This window comes from Danio rerio, chromosome 25 (genome assembly GCF_052040795.2).
Source record: "Danio rerio strain M-AB ecotype USA chromosome 25, GRCz13ab, whole genome shotgun sequence".
NCBI lineage: Eukaryota > Metazoa > Chordata > Actinopteri > Cypriniformes > Danionidae > Danio > Danio rerio.
This window is the reverse complement of record NC_141045.1, coordinates 8,957,501-8,974,755: the sequence shown is the minus strand read 5'-3', so window position 1 is coordinate 8,974,755 and position 17,255 is coordinate 8,957,501. Positions and strand designations below refer to the sequence as shown.

Genomic DNA, 17,255 nt, shown 5'->3' with positions numbered 1-17,255 from the left:
TTTATGCCTCTAACGCAATAGCAATGTTTTACCTTTTGGAAGGTTAAAAAAGTAAAATTTTGGTGAAATAACCCTGATTTACAATCACAACAAAGTAAACCCTGCATCCGTTATTCTGACAATTGATATATAATATAATATAATATAATATAATATAATATAATATAATATAATATAATATAATATAATATAATATAATATAATATAATATAATATTTTACTGTATATATTATTAGTGCTGGACAAAGATTTTTTGAGAAATAAAATCCAAAATAAAAGTTTTTTTGACATAATATATGTGTGTATTACTGTTATTTTATTATGTACAGTTGATGTCAGAATTATTAGCCGCCCTGTTTATTTTTTTCCCCATTTTCTTCTTAACTGAGATTCTTTTCAACAAATTTCAAACTTTTAATTTTAATAACTCATCTCTAATAACTGATTTATTTTATCTTTGCCATGATGACAGTAAATAATATTAGACTAGATATTTTTCAAGACACTTCTATACAGCTTAAAGGGACATATAAAGGCTTTACTAGGTTAATTAAGTTAACTAGGCAGGTTAAGGTAATTAGGCAAGTTATTGTATAATGATGGTTTGTTCTGTAGACAGTCTGAAAATAAAAATAGCTTAAAGGGGCTAATCATTTTGACCTTAAAATAGTTTAAAAAAAAATCAAAACTGCTTTTATTCTAGCCGAAATAAAACAAATAAGACTTTCTCCAGAAGAAAAAATATTATCAGACATACTGTGAACATTTCCTTGCTCTGTTAAACATCATTTGGGAAATATTTAAAAAAGAAAAAAAATTCAAGATAGACACATACAGTACGTAAAAACCAAACTATTCAAAACAAATTTGATATTCATTCATTCACTCATTCATTTTTTTCGGCTTAGTCTTTTTATTTGTTAGGGGTCGACACAGCGGAATGAACCGCCAACCTGTCCAGCATATGTTTTACGCAGCAGATGCCCTTCCATGTGCAACCCATCACTCGGAAACATCCACACACACTCATTCACAAACATACAATACGGACAATTTAGCTTTCCCAATTCACCTATTACAGCGCATGTCTTTGGACTTGGGGGGGGACCAGAGCACCCGGAGGAAACCCATGCGAACACCACACAGAAATGCCAACTGACCCAGACAAGGCTCAGACCAGCGACCTTCTTGCTATGAGGCGATTGTGCTACCCACTGCGCCACCGTGATGCCCATTTATATTTTGTCTAAATATAAATATTTTTACTCAAATATATGACATTTATACATATATATACTAACCATAATACAAACTATGTAATTAGAGGGGCGCGGTGGCTCAGTGGTTAGAATTGTCGCCTTACAGCAAGTAGGTCGCTGATTCGAGTCCCGGCTAGATCAGTTGGCATTTCTGTGTGGAGTTTGCATGTTCTCCCCGTGTTTGCATGGGTTTCTTCCGGGTGCTCTGGTTTCCAAAGACATGCCCTGTAGGTGAATTGAATAAGCTAAATTGACCGTAGTGTATGAGTGTGTCTGAGTGTGTATGGGTGATTCCCAGTTCTGGGTTGCAGCTGGATGGCATCCGCTGAGTAAAACATATTTTGGATAAGTTGGCAGTTCATTCCACTGTGGTGACTCTTGATAAATGAAGGGACCAAACTGAAGGCAAATCAATGAGTGACTATATTATTAAAATGTTAAATATATTCTATAAATTATTCAGTTAAATATATTCTATAAATTGTTATATTAGATTATTTTTATATTATAACATTTATTAATTTATTTTAAAGAAATGCTGTGCAAAGATGAATTATTTAGTACATTATTAATACAGAGTTTAATAAAAATAATTGTTTTAAAGTCATTATATACTCAAATATTGTCACATAGAGTATCGTAAAACCCTTTTGTTCCTCATGGATGTCAAATGATACAGTAGGAAGTCCAGTGGCTAACACTCCTGTGATTTCAGGATAGCCGGTGATACTGCTCTCTGCAAGAACATCCACGAATCCGTCAGCCGACAAATGAAGAAAAACTTTGCCAAAGCAAAATGGCGAGTAAGTGACCAACTCCTTGCCTAAATCATCCAATCATTCATGAAAGGATTTAGGACCTTTCCTTCTATGTTCTTCTCTTCCAGCAAGCCTTTAACGCGACCGCAGTGATCCGACACATGAGGCGTCTTCAGCTCGGCAGCAGTATGGATTCCTCTCAGCACAGAAAGCAGAATCCGACATCCATGCCTGGGAAGAGTCAGTCGGTGGACGTTTCCTCGGTTCATCGTAATGACTGTAAGTTAGTGCCTCGATTATGCTTTTATTAAATATAACCTTCCATGTAGTGTGTGATGTGAAAGCTCTGCAAAGGTCACAACAAACTTTTTTTGTCTTCTAAAAAGCAGAACCAAATCTGATCAGCCTGAAACTAAGTTTGTCAGTAATTCCAGCTTCACATCCTGTTCAAACATATCTAAGTTTGTTACTAATTTGCATAATGCCAATCTATGGTTTTCATTGGTTGCTGGTGAATGAAATCTTTGACCCTCAATTTCTGTAGTCTGTAAAGCCGCCTTTGCACTGCACATGACAAGCGACAGACTGAAAGTCATTCATTTCCAACGAAAAGTAGTCTGAGAGCTGCGTGGAAATCTCTATATTCGGAGAATTCAGATCCGATTTAAGTTAAAATATTTCTTATTACGTAATATAACTTCTGCGACTGTACCGTATGTGACTGGCCGACAGGATGTGATGTATTCCAGTGTTTGTTTTAATGCTGTCTCCACATTCCCTTCAAAAATTTCAGCGGTCTTTGAATTTCCACTTCATTCATTCAACTATGGTGAACGCACATAGAATAAAGGCTCTTGCTTTTGCACTCCTATATTTTGGACACTGCAAGCTCTCCCATGGTGCACGACAAAACTGAAAATTCTGCACGACTTCCACAAGAGGGCGTATTCCAACAGTCGTGTTCCGACAGCTCTGCAGCTCAAATTCGGATCCGATTTGAGCTGCAGAGCCGTTCCAATATTTGAACTTCTGTTCCTAGTCCGTATGTGACCAGTATGTGATGCATTCCAGTGTTTTCCAAGCAGGTCCAGAAAAAAGTCTATAATAAAAAAAAAACATATTTCTATTCATAAATGAGTGATAAAAATATATAATATTTTTTATTGCTGTCTTCACATGCCCTCCATAAATTTCAGCTGTCTCTGAGTTTTTACTCACCATTCATTCAATCAACTGTGGTGAACGCACAGAGAATAAAGGCTCTTGCTTTGGCACACCTGCAAAACTGTCATGCACTCCATGGTGTATGACAAAACGTAAATTCTGCGTGACTGCCACAAGAGGGCGTATTCTGACAGTTGTGTTCCGACTATCCAACAGTCGTGTTTCGACGGCTCTGCAGCTTAAATTCGGATCCGATTTGAGCTGCAGAGCCAGTAAAATATTTGAACTTCTGCACCTAGACCGTATGTGACCGGCCGACCGGATGTGATGTATTTCAGTGTTTTCCTAGCAGGTTTGTGTGCACGAGAGGAGGATTAGTAGTTTAAGTTACCTTTAAATCAGAAAAAAGTCTATAATGAAAAAACACATATAAATAAGTAATAAAATTATCTAATGTTTTTAAAATTTCTTTTAAAATTTAATGACAAAACGTAAAATCTGCGTGACTGCCACAAGAGGACGTATTCTAAAGATCGAGTCTGAATGTCGTGTGCAGTGGAAAGACAATTTAAGTGGCCTTTTCAGCCTGATCTCATGAGGAAACGTAAATATTTCATGCTTTGACAATTTTGTGGCTAATTCATATTAAAACGTACAAACAAATATATATGCTTTTTAAAAAGAGGCGTGGCACCAAACCCAACCCCTAAACCCAACTGTCATTGGAGGATGAGACAATAATAGTAAATTGTACGCATGCGATCGTACAAATTCATCCGAATTAGCCGATAAATCTAAATTTCCAAATTGTCATGAGATATCATTGGCCATTCACACAAAAATCTTCACATCCAAAAATGGTTTGTTTTGGTTAATAAATTTTTAAAAACGGCAACGTTTAGCGTCAAACAAAACAGTTGTCATGACAACTTGCTACTGTAAACAGAAGCTCGCAACGCTTGCCCCACCTCCAAGTTCTTCTGATTGGTCCACTGCTTTGGAACTGACATTGATGAGCAGTGCTGCCTGCTAAAGTCCGTGTAAGATAAAAATGTACAGTGTTTATTTTGCCAGCGCACATTGTTATTCCTTACATAAAAAAATGAATCCGTGCTAAGTTAATCCACTAAAAAAAAATGTTTGTTTTGATAATCGTCAATTAAAAGTGTGAGAGTTATTATTGCAATTGAAGTTGCATTACTTCTCTGTTGACGTCATTTTTGACAGCTTCAGCCACAACTAGGCCCCTCTTACCGTTAGTTTGCTTTCAGGTAATTATGCGCAAAAAGAAATCCCCCGCCCCTACTCAATATTCAGTTTCAGATCCTAAAATAAAACTCTTAGTAACTTTAGGTTCATGTCGATCTTGAAATCTAATCTGCGCGAAACATGACCGTAACATTCACACATGTCTGTAAAGCGCATGTTCACGTAGAAAAAAAACAGCCTGATCTCACGAGGAAATGTAAGTACTTTACAATTTGGCAATTTAGTGGCTAATTCTTACAAATCTGTACAGTTGTAGGAATATTTACATTTTCAAAAAGAGACGTGGCAACCAACTCCACGGTTGCACGATACTGGAATTTGGTACCAATTGATACTGAAATTTTAAAAACAACCATTTCTCGGTAACATTTGAGCGCTGTTGAGTCCAGTGTCCCTGTACCTGGGGTTACATTGAGTAAACAGCGGTGAGATTGGTGAACTGATGACCTTCACGGTCATTTCTGTTGAGCACGTGAACCCAATGGCAAATCAGTGCTGTTTAAGAACGTGTTAACATGTTAACGGGAAATAGAAGTTTTTTTAAATTTTAATACCGATTGGTACCGAATTCCAGTATCGTGACAACCCTAAACCCTACTGTCGTTGGGGGATGAGCAAATCGTACTAAATTATATGAATGAAATCATACAAATTAGCCATTAAATTAAAGTTATGAATTGCCATGAAATTGTGTTAGAAAACAATGGAAATGTAGCACATTAGAATGAAAAAAATAAAACATTTGTGTGTGAATGCTCACAAAAAAAGCTTCCAAAATATTGCAGACATTAGGCGTTATTTTTAAACCTTTATTGAAAATTGACTGAAATGTAATAATTGTGTTGGAGATGTGTGTTGATCCTGGTGAGTTACTCATGACCAGTGCTGTGCTGTGTGTTGTATTATGTCGTGTTGTCAAACAGCCCTTGAAGAGGGTGTTATCTTTGTCTAGGTTCGCCGAAACAAACGCCAAACTCTTCCACGCGGACGGGAAAGCCAGAACGACAAACTCGGCCATCAACCGTCACCACCATCATCACCGGCTCCAAATGACATCACTTCCTGTGAGACTGCTCACCTGATTGATGCACTTTGTGAGGGGAAAAAATGCGTTTTCTGATATGTAACGATAACTTCCATTGTCCGCAGTCACCCGTTCAACGCTGTTTTCCTTTCTGGAAAGCCAACGGGATGCTAAATGGCTTCCAATATGGTGGCCTGCACATTTAAGGGGACGGTTTTACAGAGCAAAGCTCATGATTTGGGCAGTTTTATGTGGCTTTTAAATGGAGATTGCAAAAAAAAATATTAAAAATTTGTGTAGATAAAAATGATTTTCGTTCGTTCATTGTAACTTTTTGCTGCTGTAGTTCAACCTGCTACTGTTTCGAACTACCAAACGATGAAGGATGTGAGGTTTACAGAATGCCAATGGAAGTTGATGTAGTGTAGTAAATACATAATTTCCATCAAGTACACATACGTATAAACCCTACAGTGCTGGATGTGTCTGGCATTTATTAATAGGCGAATGAAGGATGTATTGTATAAAAATTTAAACGTGCACTTCAGTGGTTTTGTTCATATCAACGAAAGATTCTAGAGTGATTTGTGTGTCAAATGACAATGATATATTGCCGCCAATATGTGTAAACTTAGGATTCAGTCCTGGGTGCATCTGGCTTTTATTAACAAGCAAATGAGGGATGTGAATAATGTATAAAAATGAAAATGTGCAGTTTTATGTTTTGTTTTTTATTATCAACAACTCGTTAATGTAAAGATTCGGGAGTGATTTGTGTGTTAAAGAGCTGTCATCCAGTACAGATAAACGTCACGAGTGAATGAAAGATCTGAATATTGTATACAAAAAAAAAAAATAATAATAGAAATGTGCAGTTTAATGGCTTTATCGACAATTTGTTAATATTAGTAAAATAATCTAAATAATTTGTGGTGTAAAATGATGGCAAAAGCACTTTTTGTAAGTGCTTTGTGTATGTTTTGGATTTATTTTGTACGGTCTGCTTTTTACAGTTTAATTTTGGTCACGTTTTACATTGCAGTGATTATGTTACATAGTAGTTTGTGTGCGAATAGAAGTATTTGTTGCTGTCGATTAATTGTAATATAGGCACTGTAATGTAAATTGCTATATAAGTTTATTCTTTTAACTGTAACTAATGAAATTTTGGAAAACTTGACCTGTGATTGTGTTTTGTCACAGATGTAAATGAGAAGTACCAGCTTCAGTGACCAACGTTTGTATTTGGTGATCTTGTGTTTCAGTGAAGTGAAATTTACTAAGAAGTTCACAGTGTATCAATGCAAACAACACAGTTTTCCAGGTCCACTGAAGCTGTTTGATATGATGTGTCCAATGATATACGGCGCTGGGAGATTCAAAGCTTTGCATGCCATCTTGGTCTTCATACCAGCCCTCTGAATTTAGCGGCTTCGTGCTGCTTCTTACATTCAGGTTGAAAAAAAATGATGTAAGCTGTGTTTTCTCCTCAGTGGATTTGTACTGTGGTGAGTGTTTTTTTTTTTTTGGTGAGTTGATTTCAAGTTTTCATTAAACACAAAGATAACACCGCTTTTATTATTATTGTTTGTACTTTTTTGAATAGTTTTATTTCACCAAATTGAAAGATTTACAACATGTTATATGTTTGGATTGCAAGAAGTAACAATACTTTACATTATTCCAGCTTAAAATGGATAAAAAAAAACTATTTGAAAAGCAGATTTCTTTATGTAATACTAGAAATGTTACAGTGAGTTATACATTTGTGCAAAGACTTCTTTCATTATAGTAAATAATATACAAAGAATATACGTTTCTCTATACTATAACTAAACTTACATTAAGAGCCTAAGATGAATAAATGTACATCTTTATTACATGTTCTGCATGCATGATTACACATTATATTATTTTTTTTTCTGTTGACGTGTGTACATTGTACCTCAAAAACCTTCATAGAAATAAGCTGTCCCTGCTGAAAAATCCAGCTTAAACCAGCCTAGGATGGTTGGCTGGCTTTGCTGGTCGACCAGGCTGGTTTTAGATGGGTTTTGGCCACTTGCAGACTGGTTTCCAGCCATTTCCATTTCCAGCCTGGTCTTAGCTGGTCAGGCTGGAAAGTGACCAGCTAAAACCAGCTTGACGATCCCGGTTTAAGCTGGACATTGCTGGTTTTAGCTGGGCTCCCAGCCTGGCTAGGCTGGTCAAGTTGGTTTTAGCTGGTTATCTCCCAGCGTGTCCAGCTAAAACCAGGCTAGAATTGGCTAAAAAACCAGCTAAAAACAGCCAACCATCCTAGACTGGTTTAAGCTGGATTTTTCAGCAGGGGTGAAGTACTTTAAAGCTTTCTACCCGTGTTTTTGTAGTTTTACCGCTGTTTTAGATGTAGTTTTCCCGCTGTTGTGAATGTAGTTTACCCGCTGATTTAGATGGTGTGTCGGTTATATTCGTATGACGGGTCCAGACCATCATAGTGAAACTCTCTCCACTGCTCGGTCTTCTCTCTGGTGCGCTCGTCTTGCTCTTGAGGAATAAAATTGATGAAATTTAATCGTTAAATGTGTATTTAGAATATTAATCATGTCTACATAGTACAAATCAAGTCTTTGAGCAAATATTTGATGTAATTATTTGATGTTTTACTGCGCTAGTGTAGCCTGAGTACATTTCTCACAAATTTCAGGTAATCACTTGGTTTAGTTGTATATATATATTTTTTAAATCAGAATATCCTGTTTTTAATACAATTTGTTTTTGATAAATTTATTTTGTAAAGCCAAACAAGGTTCAACTGAATGTATATTAAACCTTTTGCGTGAGATATAGCAAAGTTCTTTGGATATACGGTGAATGATCTAGAATGCTACTAAAGCTGCCTGATCCATCATGGCCGACAGGTAAGTGATTTGAACCTGACAGACTCACCGTCGTTTTCTTCTTCAGCGTAGTTCTCATATTTATTCCTCTGTTCTTCGTGATACTCCCTCCTTCTCTCATCTGCGGCAAGTCTCTGTCTCTGTTCAGCTAAGAAACAACAAAATGTGAGGAAAAATGTCAATTAAAAACAGAATTAAGCTCGTAGTCAAACAACGAAGGTATGCAAACAGTCACGAATTTTTTACAAAAACCTTCTACGATGTAAAACATTTTTTTTCTTTTTAAAATGTAGATGTTGTCTTGGTAAAAACCTGATAGGAGTAGGGTTCGTCTTTTGTATAAAATAATAATACCCTTTTACTAAAAAAAAAATGGCATAACCAACGAAGGGCTTAGCTTGGATGAAACAAATATTGCATATTATAGCATGATTAATTTTTGTTGGTTTAGCATGTTGTTGTTACTAGCAAATTTTATGATGCTAATGTAGAACTTTGACTACCTTAGCATTGCTTGCATAAACATGTTTGTTGCATCGTTCATGTGAACATAAATTAGCATGCTGCATATTTAAAGAGAAGACTAGCTTAAAATTCCAGCTGAAAAAAAAACAGCTTAAATAAACTTAAGCTGGTTGGTGGGTTTTAGCTGGTTGACCAGCCTGGTTTTTGAGGGGTTTGGCCATTTCCAGCCTGGCCTTAGCTGCTTAGGCTGAAAAATGCCCTGCTAGAACCAGCTTGACCAGTCTGGTTTAAGCCAGACATTGCTGGTTTTGCTGGGCTCTTAGGCTGGTCAAGCTGGTTTTAGTTGGTCATCTCCCAGCCTAACCAACTAAAACCAGGCTGAAAATGGCTGGTAACCAGCCTGAAAGTGGTCAAAACTGCTCTAAAACCAGGCTGGTCCACCAGTCAACCAGCCTAGGCTGGTTGAAGCAGTTTTTTCAGCAGGAAAAGCATGTTTTTCACATGTTCCTAACAAGTTTTAAGAAAACTAATGTGTTTAGGACAATGTAAAAATTAATTGACGTAATTGACGTGGGTTTATATATATATATATATATATATATATATATATATATATATATATATATATATATATATATATAGGTTTTTCATGATTTAACGCTTATAATTTTGGTAAATTTGTATAAACAAGTTGGCAAACTACAATGTTCAAATAACTGGTCAGAGCAAGATGGAAATACATAGCATTCAATATGATTTTTTAACTCCATCTACAAAGTCTCTGTTTTTGCCTTTTCCTATTTCAGTTATGAATGTGCTGTAAAAGAAATTGATCATAGTGTCACAAAATGCAGCTTAAAAAACATCTGTTTCAGAAATATTTCAGTCAATACTTTTTTCATGTGGAAATTAGCATCTTTTGACACATTACTAGCATGAAATAGCATGTTGCCAGCATGTTTAGTGCATTACTAAATCGCATCAGCATGTTGCTACTGTAGCATTAATTAAATGTTAAATTCTTACTTATTTCAGAAAAAGTATGAATGGAACGCTTCAAAAGAAAAAAAAATTTAGTCATTTTTCTTGCGTCACCGTTTTGTAAACATTAACTGCCACAGATGAGTCAAACACCAATTTTGGTGTGTCCACAACCATAAACTAACAATTTCAAACTAGGCCAAAGCCAAATCAAAGACATGTAAAAACAGAGCTGCTCCTCCAGCACCGGGAGACTGGAGTCTGCTTTCTCCAGGCTGTCCTGTGGTTCCTGCATTCCTCCGCTGGCTTAACCTGTGTGGCCGCTAAATAGCCTCTTTATTTTACACCAGGAAAGTCTGACCGAAAACCCACACAAGCCACAAATCTGATGATGTGAGTAGGGCTGATTTACTTTGCAAAAAATTTACTTGGCTTTTTAAATATATTATATACTACTGTTAAAAAATGTGCGATTAGTAAGAATTTCTTTACATTATAAAAAAGCATTAATAAAATGATTGTAAAATATATTAGAAAAAAAATCACTCTCCAAAGCTGCATTTATTAGTTCAAAAAGAAAAGTGAGAAATATTGTTTTAAATGTATCTTTTGCATTTAAATGAACAATATGAAAATGTTTGTAATTTATTTATTATGATTTAAATAATTTAATGGCTAATCTAAATTTCCACCAGTGAATATAACTGTTTTTTGTGTCATGGTCACAGAAATTATGCAGATATGACGTTTAAATCAATATCTATTATTATTTTTATTAATAATATTATTATAAATGTTAAAAACAGAACTTTTATTGGAAATAGAATTCTAATTAAATTCTTTTATTTAAGATGTTTTAGAACAACCCCTTCCCCAAAAATGTAACCCCTTTAATACATAAAATAAATACATAAAAATACAAAAAATAAATAGTAACAATATAAAACTTTTAAAATAAATAAAGCTATAAAAACTATACAAAATAAATAAAAATGTACTGCCATCATAGTTACTTTTCAGGGGATACATTTGTACATCAATTTACATTGTGTTACATTGTATTTGCCTCAGATTCCATTGGTGAGAGTGTAAGTAACCTCTAAATATACATATCTAAATATGCTGTAATACTTTTCCACCTCTTCAGAAAAAATTCAGTCTTCATTTGTAGACATTCAGTCATTTTTTCCATTACATAGACCTGTTTAAGCGACCATGCATTTCTTTTTTGGACATTTTTTCCAAAATCTTAAATCCCAAAGTCCCAAATATGCAGGTATGATCTCCAGTTTTACCACATTTTCTCCAACACAAAGCAACAGATGGTCCTTTTACATTTGTAGAAATTACAGGAGTATTAAAGTAGACTGTAAAACCCAACAGTCGACTTTATCAAATGAAATGAGTGATGTAGTACTCAAAATTGACTAAAAGTTAAATCTACTTATTTGAAAAGAGTTTTGAACTCAGTGTTAATTAAATAACACATTACTTCAGCCTAAATGAAGTTCACAGTACTCTTAGATTAGTTTTTTACTTAAATGATTTGTAGCAATCGGTTTCCTCAATGGTTTGAGTTGCCTTAACTTACTGGGTTTTACAGGACTCAGTTGGATTGAGTTCTGTTCGGTTTTACTGTGCTCAAATTGCTTCGTTTACTCAAATGGAGTAAGTTCACAGTACTCATTAGGATTAGTTTTTGAACTTAAAGGGTTTGTTGCTATCGGTTTCCTCAAATGGTTTAAGTTGACTTAACTTGGTTTTTAAAGTGTACCTCATTATTCTTTTCATAGTTGACTATTGATTCTTTAATGACATCCTTCACATAACTCAGACCTCATCCTCAATTATGGTATTTAGTTCTACTTCCCATTATCCTTTAACTTGATCTATATTTTATACAGTATTAGTTACTAATCTTTTATATAAATGAGAGTCTTTTAGCTGGAAGAGTTCTAATGCATTAATATACAGTTGAAGTCAGAATTATTACCTCCCCTTTGAATTATTTTTTAAAAAATAATTCTCAAATGATGTTTAATAGAGCAAGGAAATTTTCACATTATGTCTGATAATATTTTTTCTTCTGGAGAAAGCCTTATTTGTTTTATTTCGGCTAGAATAAAAGCAGTTTTTAATTTTTTAAACACCATTTTAAGGACAAAATTATTAGCCCCTTTAAGCTATATTTTTTTCGATAGTCTACAGAACAAACCATCGTTATGCAATAACTTGCCTGATTACCCTAACTTGTCTAGTTAACTTAATTAACCTAGTTAAGCCTTTAAAGGTCACTTTAAGCTGTATAGAAGTGTCTTGAAAATATCAAAAAATATCATATTTAAAACGGTTCTCAAACAAGCACAAAAATCCTCACCGTTTATCTCATCTTGAGTTTTCACAGCTCTCCTGCTTCTCCGTTTGAAGAAGCTGGCGGCATCTGCTTCTGGCATGAAGATCTTCCTCAGTGCACCTTTATCATGAAGAACAACACTGATGAAGAACTCTGAGAAACACCTACAGCTTTTAGCATTAACTTCTTTAAGTCACCTTGAGGATTGACTGCATCCCTCTTATCAGATACAGCACTGTCGGCTCCATCGAATACTGCAACACAGGAGAAATGGATGAGGTAAGTCCCAACAAGTTTTGACAAGTTTTTACCACAGTCCGGCTACTCACAGGTGATGGCGGACAAAACAAGCAGACAGGTGAGAAGAGCAGGTTGAGTCCAGGACATGTTTAGATTTAGCGGAGCAGGAGTGAAGAAAAGGCTGCTGATGTTGTGAGGCTTGTGGTTGAGAGAGCAGTGAATGGAATTTGACCAAGTGGGGTGGAGGTTTGGGGAATGTGTTGATTTTGGGATGTGGGAGTGGCAGGAGAACGCGAAGGTGGCTGAGAACCATTACTGTCGGGTGAAGCTTGGAGTGATCGATTAAGCAATTTATTTATTTACTTATTTACTTATTTATTTATTTATTTATTTATTTATTTATTTATTTACTTTTTACTTATTTATTTACTGATTTAATTTTTACTTACTTATTTATTTATTTAATTATTTATTTACTTATGTATTTATTTATTTATTTACTTTTTACTTATATATTCTTTGCTTTTTACTTATTTATTTACCTAATTATTTATTTACTTATGTATTTATTTATTTACTTTTTACTTATTTATTTGTTTGGTTATTTACTTTTTACTTGTTTATTTGTTTATTTACTTTTTATTTATTTATTTACTTATTTATTTATTTAGTTACTTATTTACTTTTACTTATTTATTCATTTATTTTTTATTTATGTATTTATTTATTTACTTATTTTTTACTTTATTTAATTTATTTATTTACTTATTTACTTTTTTACTTATTTATTTATTTACTTTTTACTTATTTATTTATTTATTTATTTTCTTATTTACTTTTTACCTATTTATTTACTTATTTATTTATTTATTTACTTACTTTTATTTATTTATTTACCTATTTAATTTTTACTTATTTATTTACTTTTCGGTTATTTATTTATTTACTTTTTACTTATTTATTTATTTGTTTGTTAACTTATTTATTTACTTTTTACTTATTTATTTATTTATTTATTTACTTATTTGCTTTTTACTTATTTATTTTCTATTTATTTATGTACTCATTTATTTATATACTTATTTACTTTTTACTTATTTATTCATTTAATTATTTACTTTTTATTTATTTATTTACTTATTTATTTTCCCTTATTTATATGTTTATTTACTTATTTATTTCCTTTTATTTACTTCATTTTACTTGTTTATTTATTTACTTTTTACTTATTTATTCACTTTTTTTCTTTTTACCTATTTATTTATTTACTTTTTTACTTATTTATTTTGTTATTTATTTAACTTACTTACTTACTTACTTACTTACATATTTTAACACTTGTATTGGGGCAGGGGTTCCCAAACCTTATTTTGACTAGGAGTGGTGGAGATTGGTGGTATGTGCTGATTTTGAGATGTGGGAGTGGCAGCAGAATGAGAAGGTGGCTGAGATCGAGCTCTGTGGGGTGCAGCTTGGAGCGTTTGATTAATTAATTAATTAATTTATTTATTTATTTACTTATTGTTTTACATATTTATTTACATATTTATTCGCTTATTTACTTATTTATTTTACTTAGTTACGTACTTACCTAAAACAGTTGTATTGGGGCAGGGGTTTCCAAACTTTATTTTCACCAGAAGGGGTGGAGATTGGTAGTATGTGCTGATTTTGGGATGTGGGAGTGGCATCAGAATGGGAAGGTGGCTGAGATCGAGCTCTGTGGGGTGCAACTGGAGGGTTGGATTGACCAAGTTATTTATTTATTTTTTAACAGTTGTTTTAGGGCAGGGGTTCCCAAACTTTTTCATTCATTAATTTTTTTTTCGGCTCAGTCCCTTTATTAATTTGGGGTTACCACTGCTGAATGAACCGCCAACTTATCCAGCATATGTTTTACGCAGCGGATGCCCTTTTAGCCACAACCCAACACTGGGAAACACCCATAAACTCTTGCATTCACACACATACACTGTGAACAATTTAGCTTATCTAATTCACCTGTAGCGCATGTCTTTGGACTGTGGGAGAAAGTGGAGCACCCGGAGGAAACCCACGCGAACACAGGGAGACCATGCAAACTTCACACAGAAATGCCAACTAACCCAGTCAGGGCTCAAACCAGCGACCTTCTTGCTGTGAGGCGATCGTGCTAGCCACTGCACCACCACGACGACCTGTAATGTGAATTTTGTAATAATATTACTTAATTAAGTAATAAGTACAAATATTTACAAGTAACATGTAAAATCTAAAGTAATAATAACGTTTGAGTTGCTTTTTTTTTTTAGAAAAATGCAATGTGAGTTTTATTTTAATCAATTAACTTTAAAAAAAAGTAAATCGTTGAATTAAAATTAACATAGTCACACTGAATCACATATTAAATGAGAAAATGGAAGAAAAGGAAAAGGTGTATTGATATAATGGTGTATTGGTGTAATGATGTATATTATTTGAACTGCACAGTTTTTTCTTTTTTTTATATCTGTATTACCTCATGTGACTGGACAATGTAAATGAGATCCAGTCAATATTGTCACAAATGAACTTGCGTAACTATTTACACCATTTACTACTAGCTTATTACTTACCTATTCTTAAAATATTAACTGTTTATTAGCACTTATGAAGTATGATCTTATCTTTCATCCCTCATCCTACTTAATTCCTAAACCCAATTACTACCCTACTATTAATAAGTAGCTTATAAGTAGTTTATTAAGCTAAAAGTCTTAATTAATGGTTTGTTAATAGCCTTAAAATAAAGTGTGACCAAACTTATATTCCTTTTTATAATCGTGAAAACAAAACATAAGTTTTTCAACACATTTTACAAGTTCTTCATAATATTCTCAGTCTACGTTCTTGCATACTTATTCTTCACACTTTACATTTCTCTTTACATCTTACCCCCCAAAAATAATATTGGCTCTCATTCAAAGATATGACCTTTTCAGCAAATGATTGAGACATGTTTCTGGCCCCCGAATGCTGAAATACGGAGAGAGCGCTTTCACCCTGAGGGGTGTGATTCAACACAAGGGTTCCTCTCATGCCTCTCACCTCAGGCTGGAGAAACGTCTGCGCTTCTCTGTTTATTCACTTTTCTTTCAAGCTGGAGTCGAGCCAATGGCAGGACGCAGTGAATGATGAAATTGTGAGGGCCTCTTTCCGAGAGTCTGGGGCGCGGAGAAACTGAGATGTAGGAATATGTAAAGGAAAGGCTTAGAAAGAGACGCACGGTGGACTGAAGGAAAAGGGGTTTGAAAACACCGTCACACGTGTCTGCTTGAAATATTCAGTCACTGGACAGTCATGAACATGCCAAAACTGACGGCTTTTTTGGCTTTCAGAATGAAGGCCGGGATGATCTTTGAAGATGTTTGACTTGTGTTTTAGCAGTGAAGCTTTTGTGGAAGCATTGGGAATAGGTTGGTAGGTTACTTTATTTATACCCGAAGGTAGATTTGGTTTGCAGTCAAGAGTCCTCATCTCATAACAGTGCCACACAAAGGAACTCACACAGTAACAACAACAAATGAACATTAAGACATAAAACATACATAAAAACACTTATAAAGAATAAATAAACAATCACTTCAGGTGTCCACCCCCCTCCCCCCAAGTAAATGTTTAAAATGATCTAAAATATACAAGTCTCCAATACATCTCTGCTTTAGTCTATGCCTTATTTAAATGTCTAATGGCTTCTAGTATGAAACTATTTTTGTATCGTTTCGTTTTACAGCTTATTACTAGAAACCTGCAAACAGAAGGAAGAAGCTGAAACTCTGAGTGTAGGGGATGAGCAGTGTCACTTAAAATTGAATGTGTAATTCTCTTTAGCTGCCTGGTGTACACAGCCTCTAGATTAGCCAGTGACACCACCGTCAGACTACTGGACACTTAGCTATTTGATTTAGTGAGTTTGTATGGGTAGTTAATGTAATTTAATGTAATCTAATGTAATGTGTATTTATATAGCGCATTTATTGTGTATGGCCATACACCCAAAGCGCTTCACAATCATAAGGGGGGTCTCTCCATACCACCACCAGTGTGCAGCATCCACTTGGATGATGCAACGGCAGCCACAGGACAACGGTGCCAGTGCCCTCACCACACACCAGCTATTGGTGGAGTAAGAATCAGTGATAGAGCCAATTCGATGGATGGGGATGATTGGGAGGCCATGATCGCAAGGGCCAATTAAGGGACTTTGGCCAGGACACCGGGGTTATACTCCTACCCTTTACGAGAAGTGCCATGGGATTTTTAATGACCACAGAGATACAGAGATTAACGTCTCATCCGAAAGATGGAGCCCACTGACAGGATAGAGTCCCCTTCATTTTACTGGGACATTAGGACTCACACAGACCACAGGTTGAGCGCCACCTGCTGGCCTCTCTAAAGCCACTTTCAACAGGAACCTGGTTTTTCCCATGTGGTCTCTCATCCAGGTACTGACCAGGCTCAGCCCTGCTTAGCTGCAGTGAGTAACCGGTCTTGGGCTGCAGGGTGACATGGCTGTGGCATAAAGAGAGAGTTCACCCAAAAATGAAAATTCTGTCATCATTTATTTATTCGCTTGTAACAAACTGATTTGAGTTTGTGCAAGTTTTAATTTTTTTTGTGAACTATAACTTTATAAGCAGTATAGAATCACTTTTGTTTGGGTTTTTCATGAGATTAAAAATGTCAATAATACACGTCCTGACAAAAGTCTTGTTGTCGCAACAAATAATAATTTGACTTCTAGTTGATCATTTGGAAAAGTGGCAGAAGGTGGATTTTTTAAATGAATCATCTGCTGAACTGCATCCAAATAATCCCAAATACTACAGAAAACCTATTGAA

General features: G+C 34.7%; 4 protein-coding genes across 6 annotated transcripts in view; 3 read left to right on the top strand and 1 right to left on the bottom strand.

The window, feature by feature from the left end:
- The window catches only part of camk1db (calcium/calmodulin-dependent protein kinase 1Db), a 40,440-nt gene extending 34,662 nt beyond the window's left edge, over nucleotides 1–5,778 (top strand). The window contains exons 9-11 of one of the 3 annotated variants that reach the window (XR_015525857.1): nucleotides 1,975–2,062; nucleotides 2,146–2,905; nucleotides 3,025–5,173. Coding sequence is in view for 2 of the 3 variants with exons in the window: in NM_001080658.3 (NP_001074127.2) it covers nucleotides 1,975–2,062; nucleotides 2,146–2,296; nucleotides 5,403–5,503 (340 nt within the window). In the remaining variant the exon portion in view is untranslated. Of the gene's footprint in view, nucleotides 1–1,974; nucleotides 2,063–2,145; nucleotides 2,906–3,024; nucleotides 5,174–5,373 lie in introns of those variants that run through there. The other 2 variants (NM_001080658.3, NM_001135043.3) reach the window with 2 other exon arrangements.
- Nucleotides 1–17,255, top strand: part of nox5 (NADPH oxidase, EF-hand calcium binding domain 5) — a 175,010-nt gene that overhangs the window by 106,143 nt on the left and 51,612 nt on the right. The window lies entirely within an intron of this gene.
- On the bottom strand, nucleotides 7,048–12,629 carry ucmab (upper zone of growth plate and cartilage matrix associated b). The gene is made up of 5 exons (NM_212934.3): nucleotides 12,482–12,629; nucleotides 12,350–12,406; nucleotides 12,177–12,272; nucleotides 8,403–8,501; nucleotides 7,048–8,000 (listed from the first exon to the last, which is right to left on the bottom strand). Exons 1-5 carry the CDS (start codon nucleotides 12,537–12,539, stop codon nucleotides 7,903–7,905), a joined length of 408 nt encoding a protein of 135 aa, NP_998099.1. The 5' UTR covers nucleotides 12,540–12,629; the 3' UTR covers nucleotides 7,048–7,902.
- hal (histidine ammonia-lyase) overlaps nucleotides 8,373–17,255 on the top strand; it is a 35,570-nt gene continuing 26,687 nt past the window's right edge. Inside the window, exons 1-2 of the mRNA XM_087310238.1 lie at nucleotides 8,373–8,518; nucleotides 12,195–12,431. The gene's annotated coding sequence lies outside the window, so the exon portion shown is untranslated. The remainder of the gene's footprint in view (nucleotides 8,519–12,194; nucleotides 12,432–17,255) is intronic.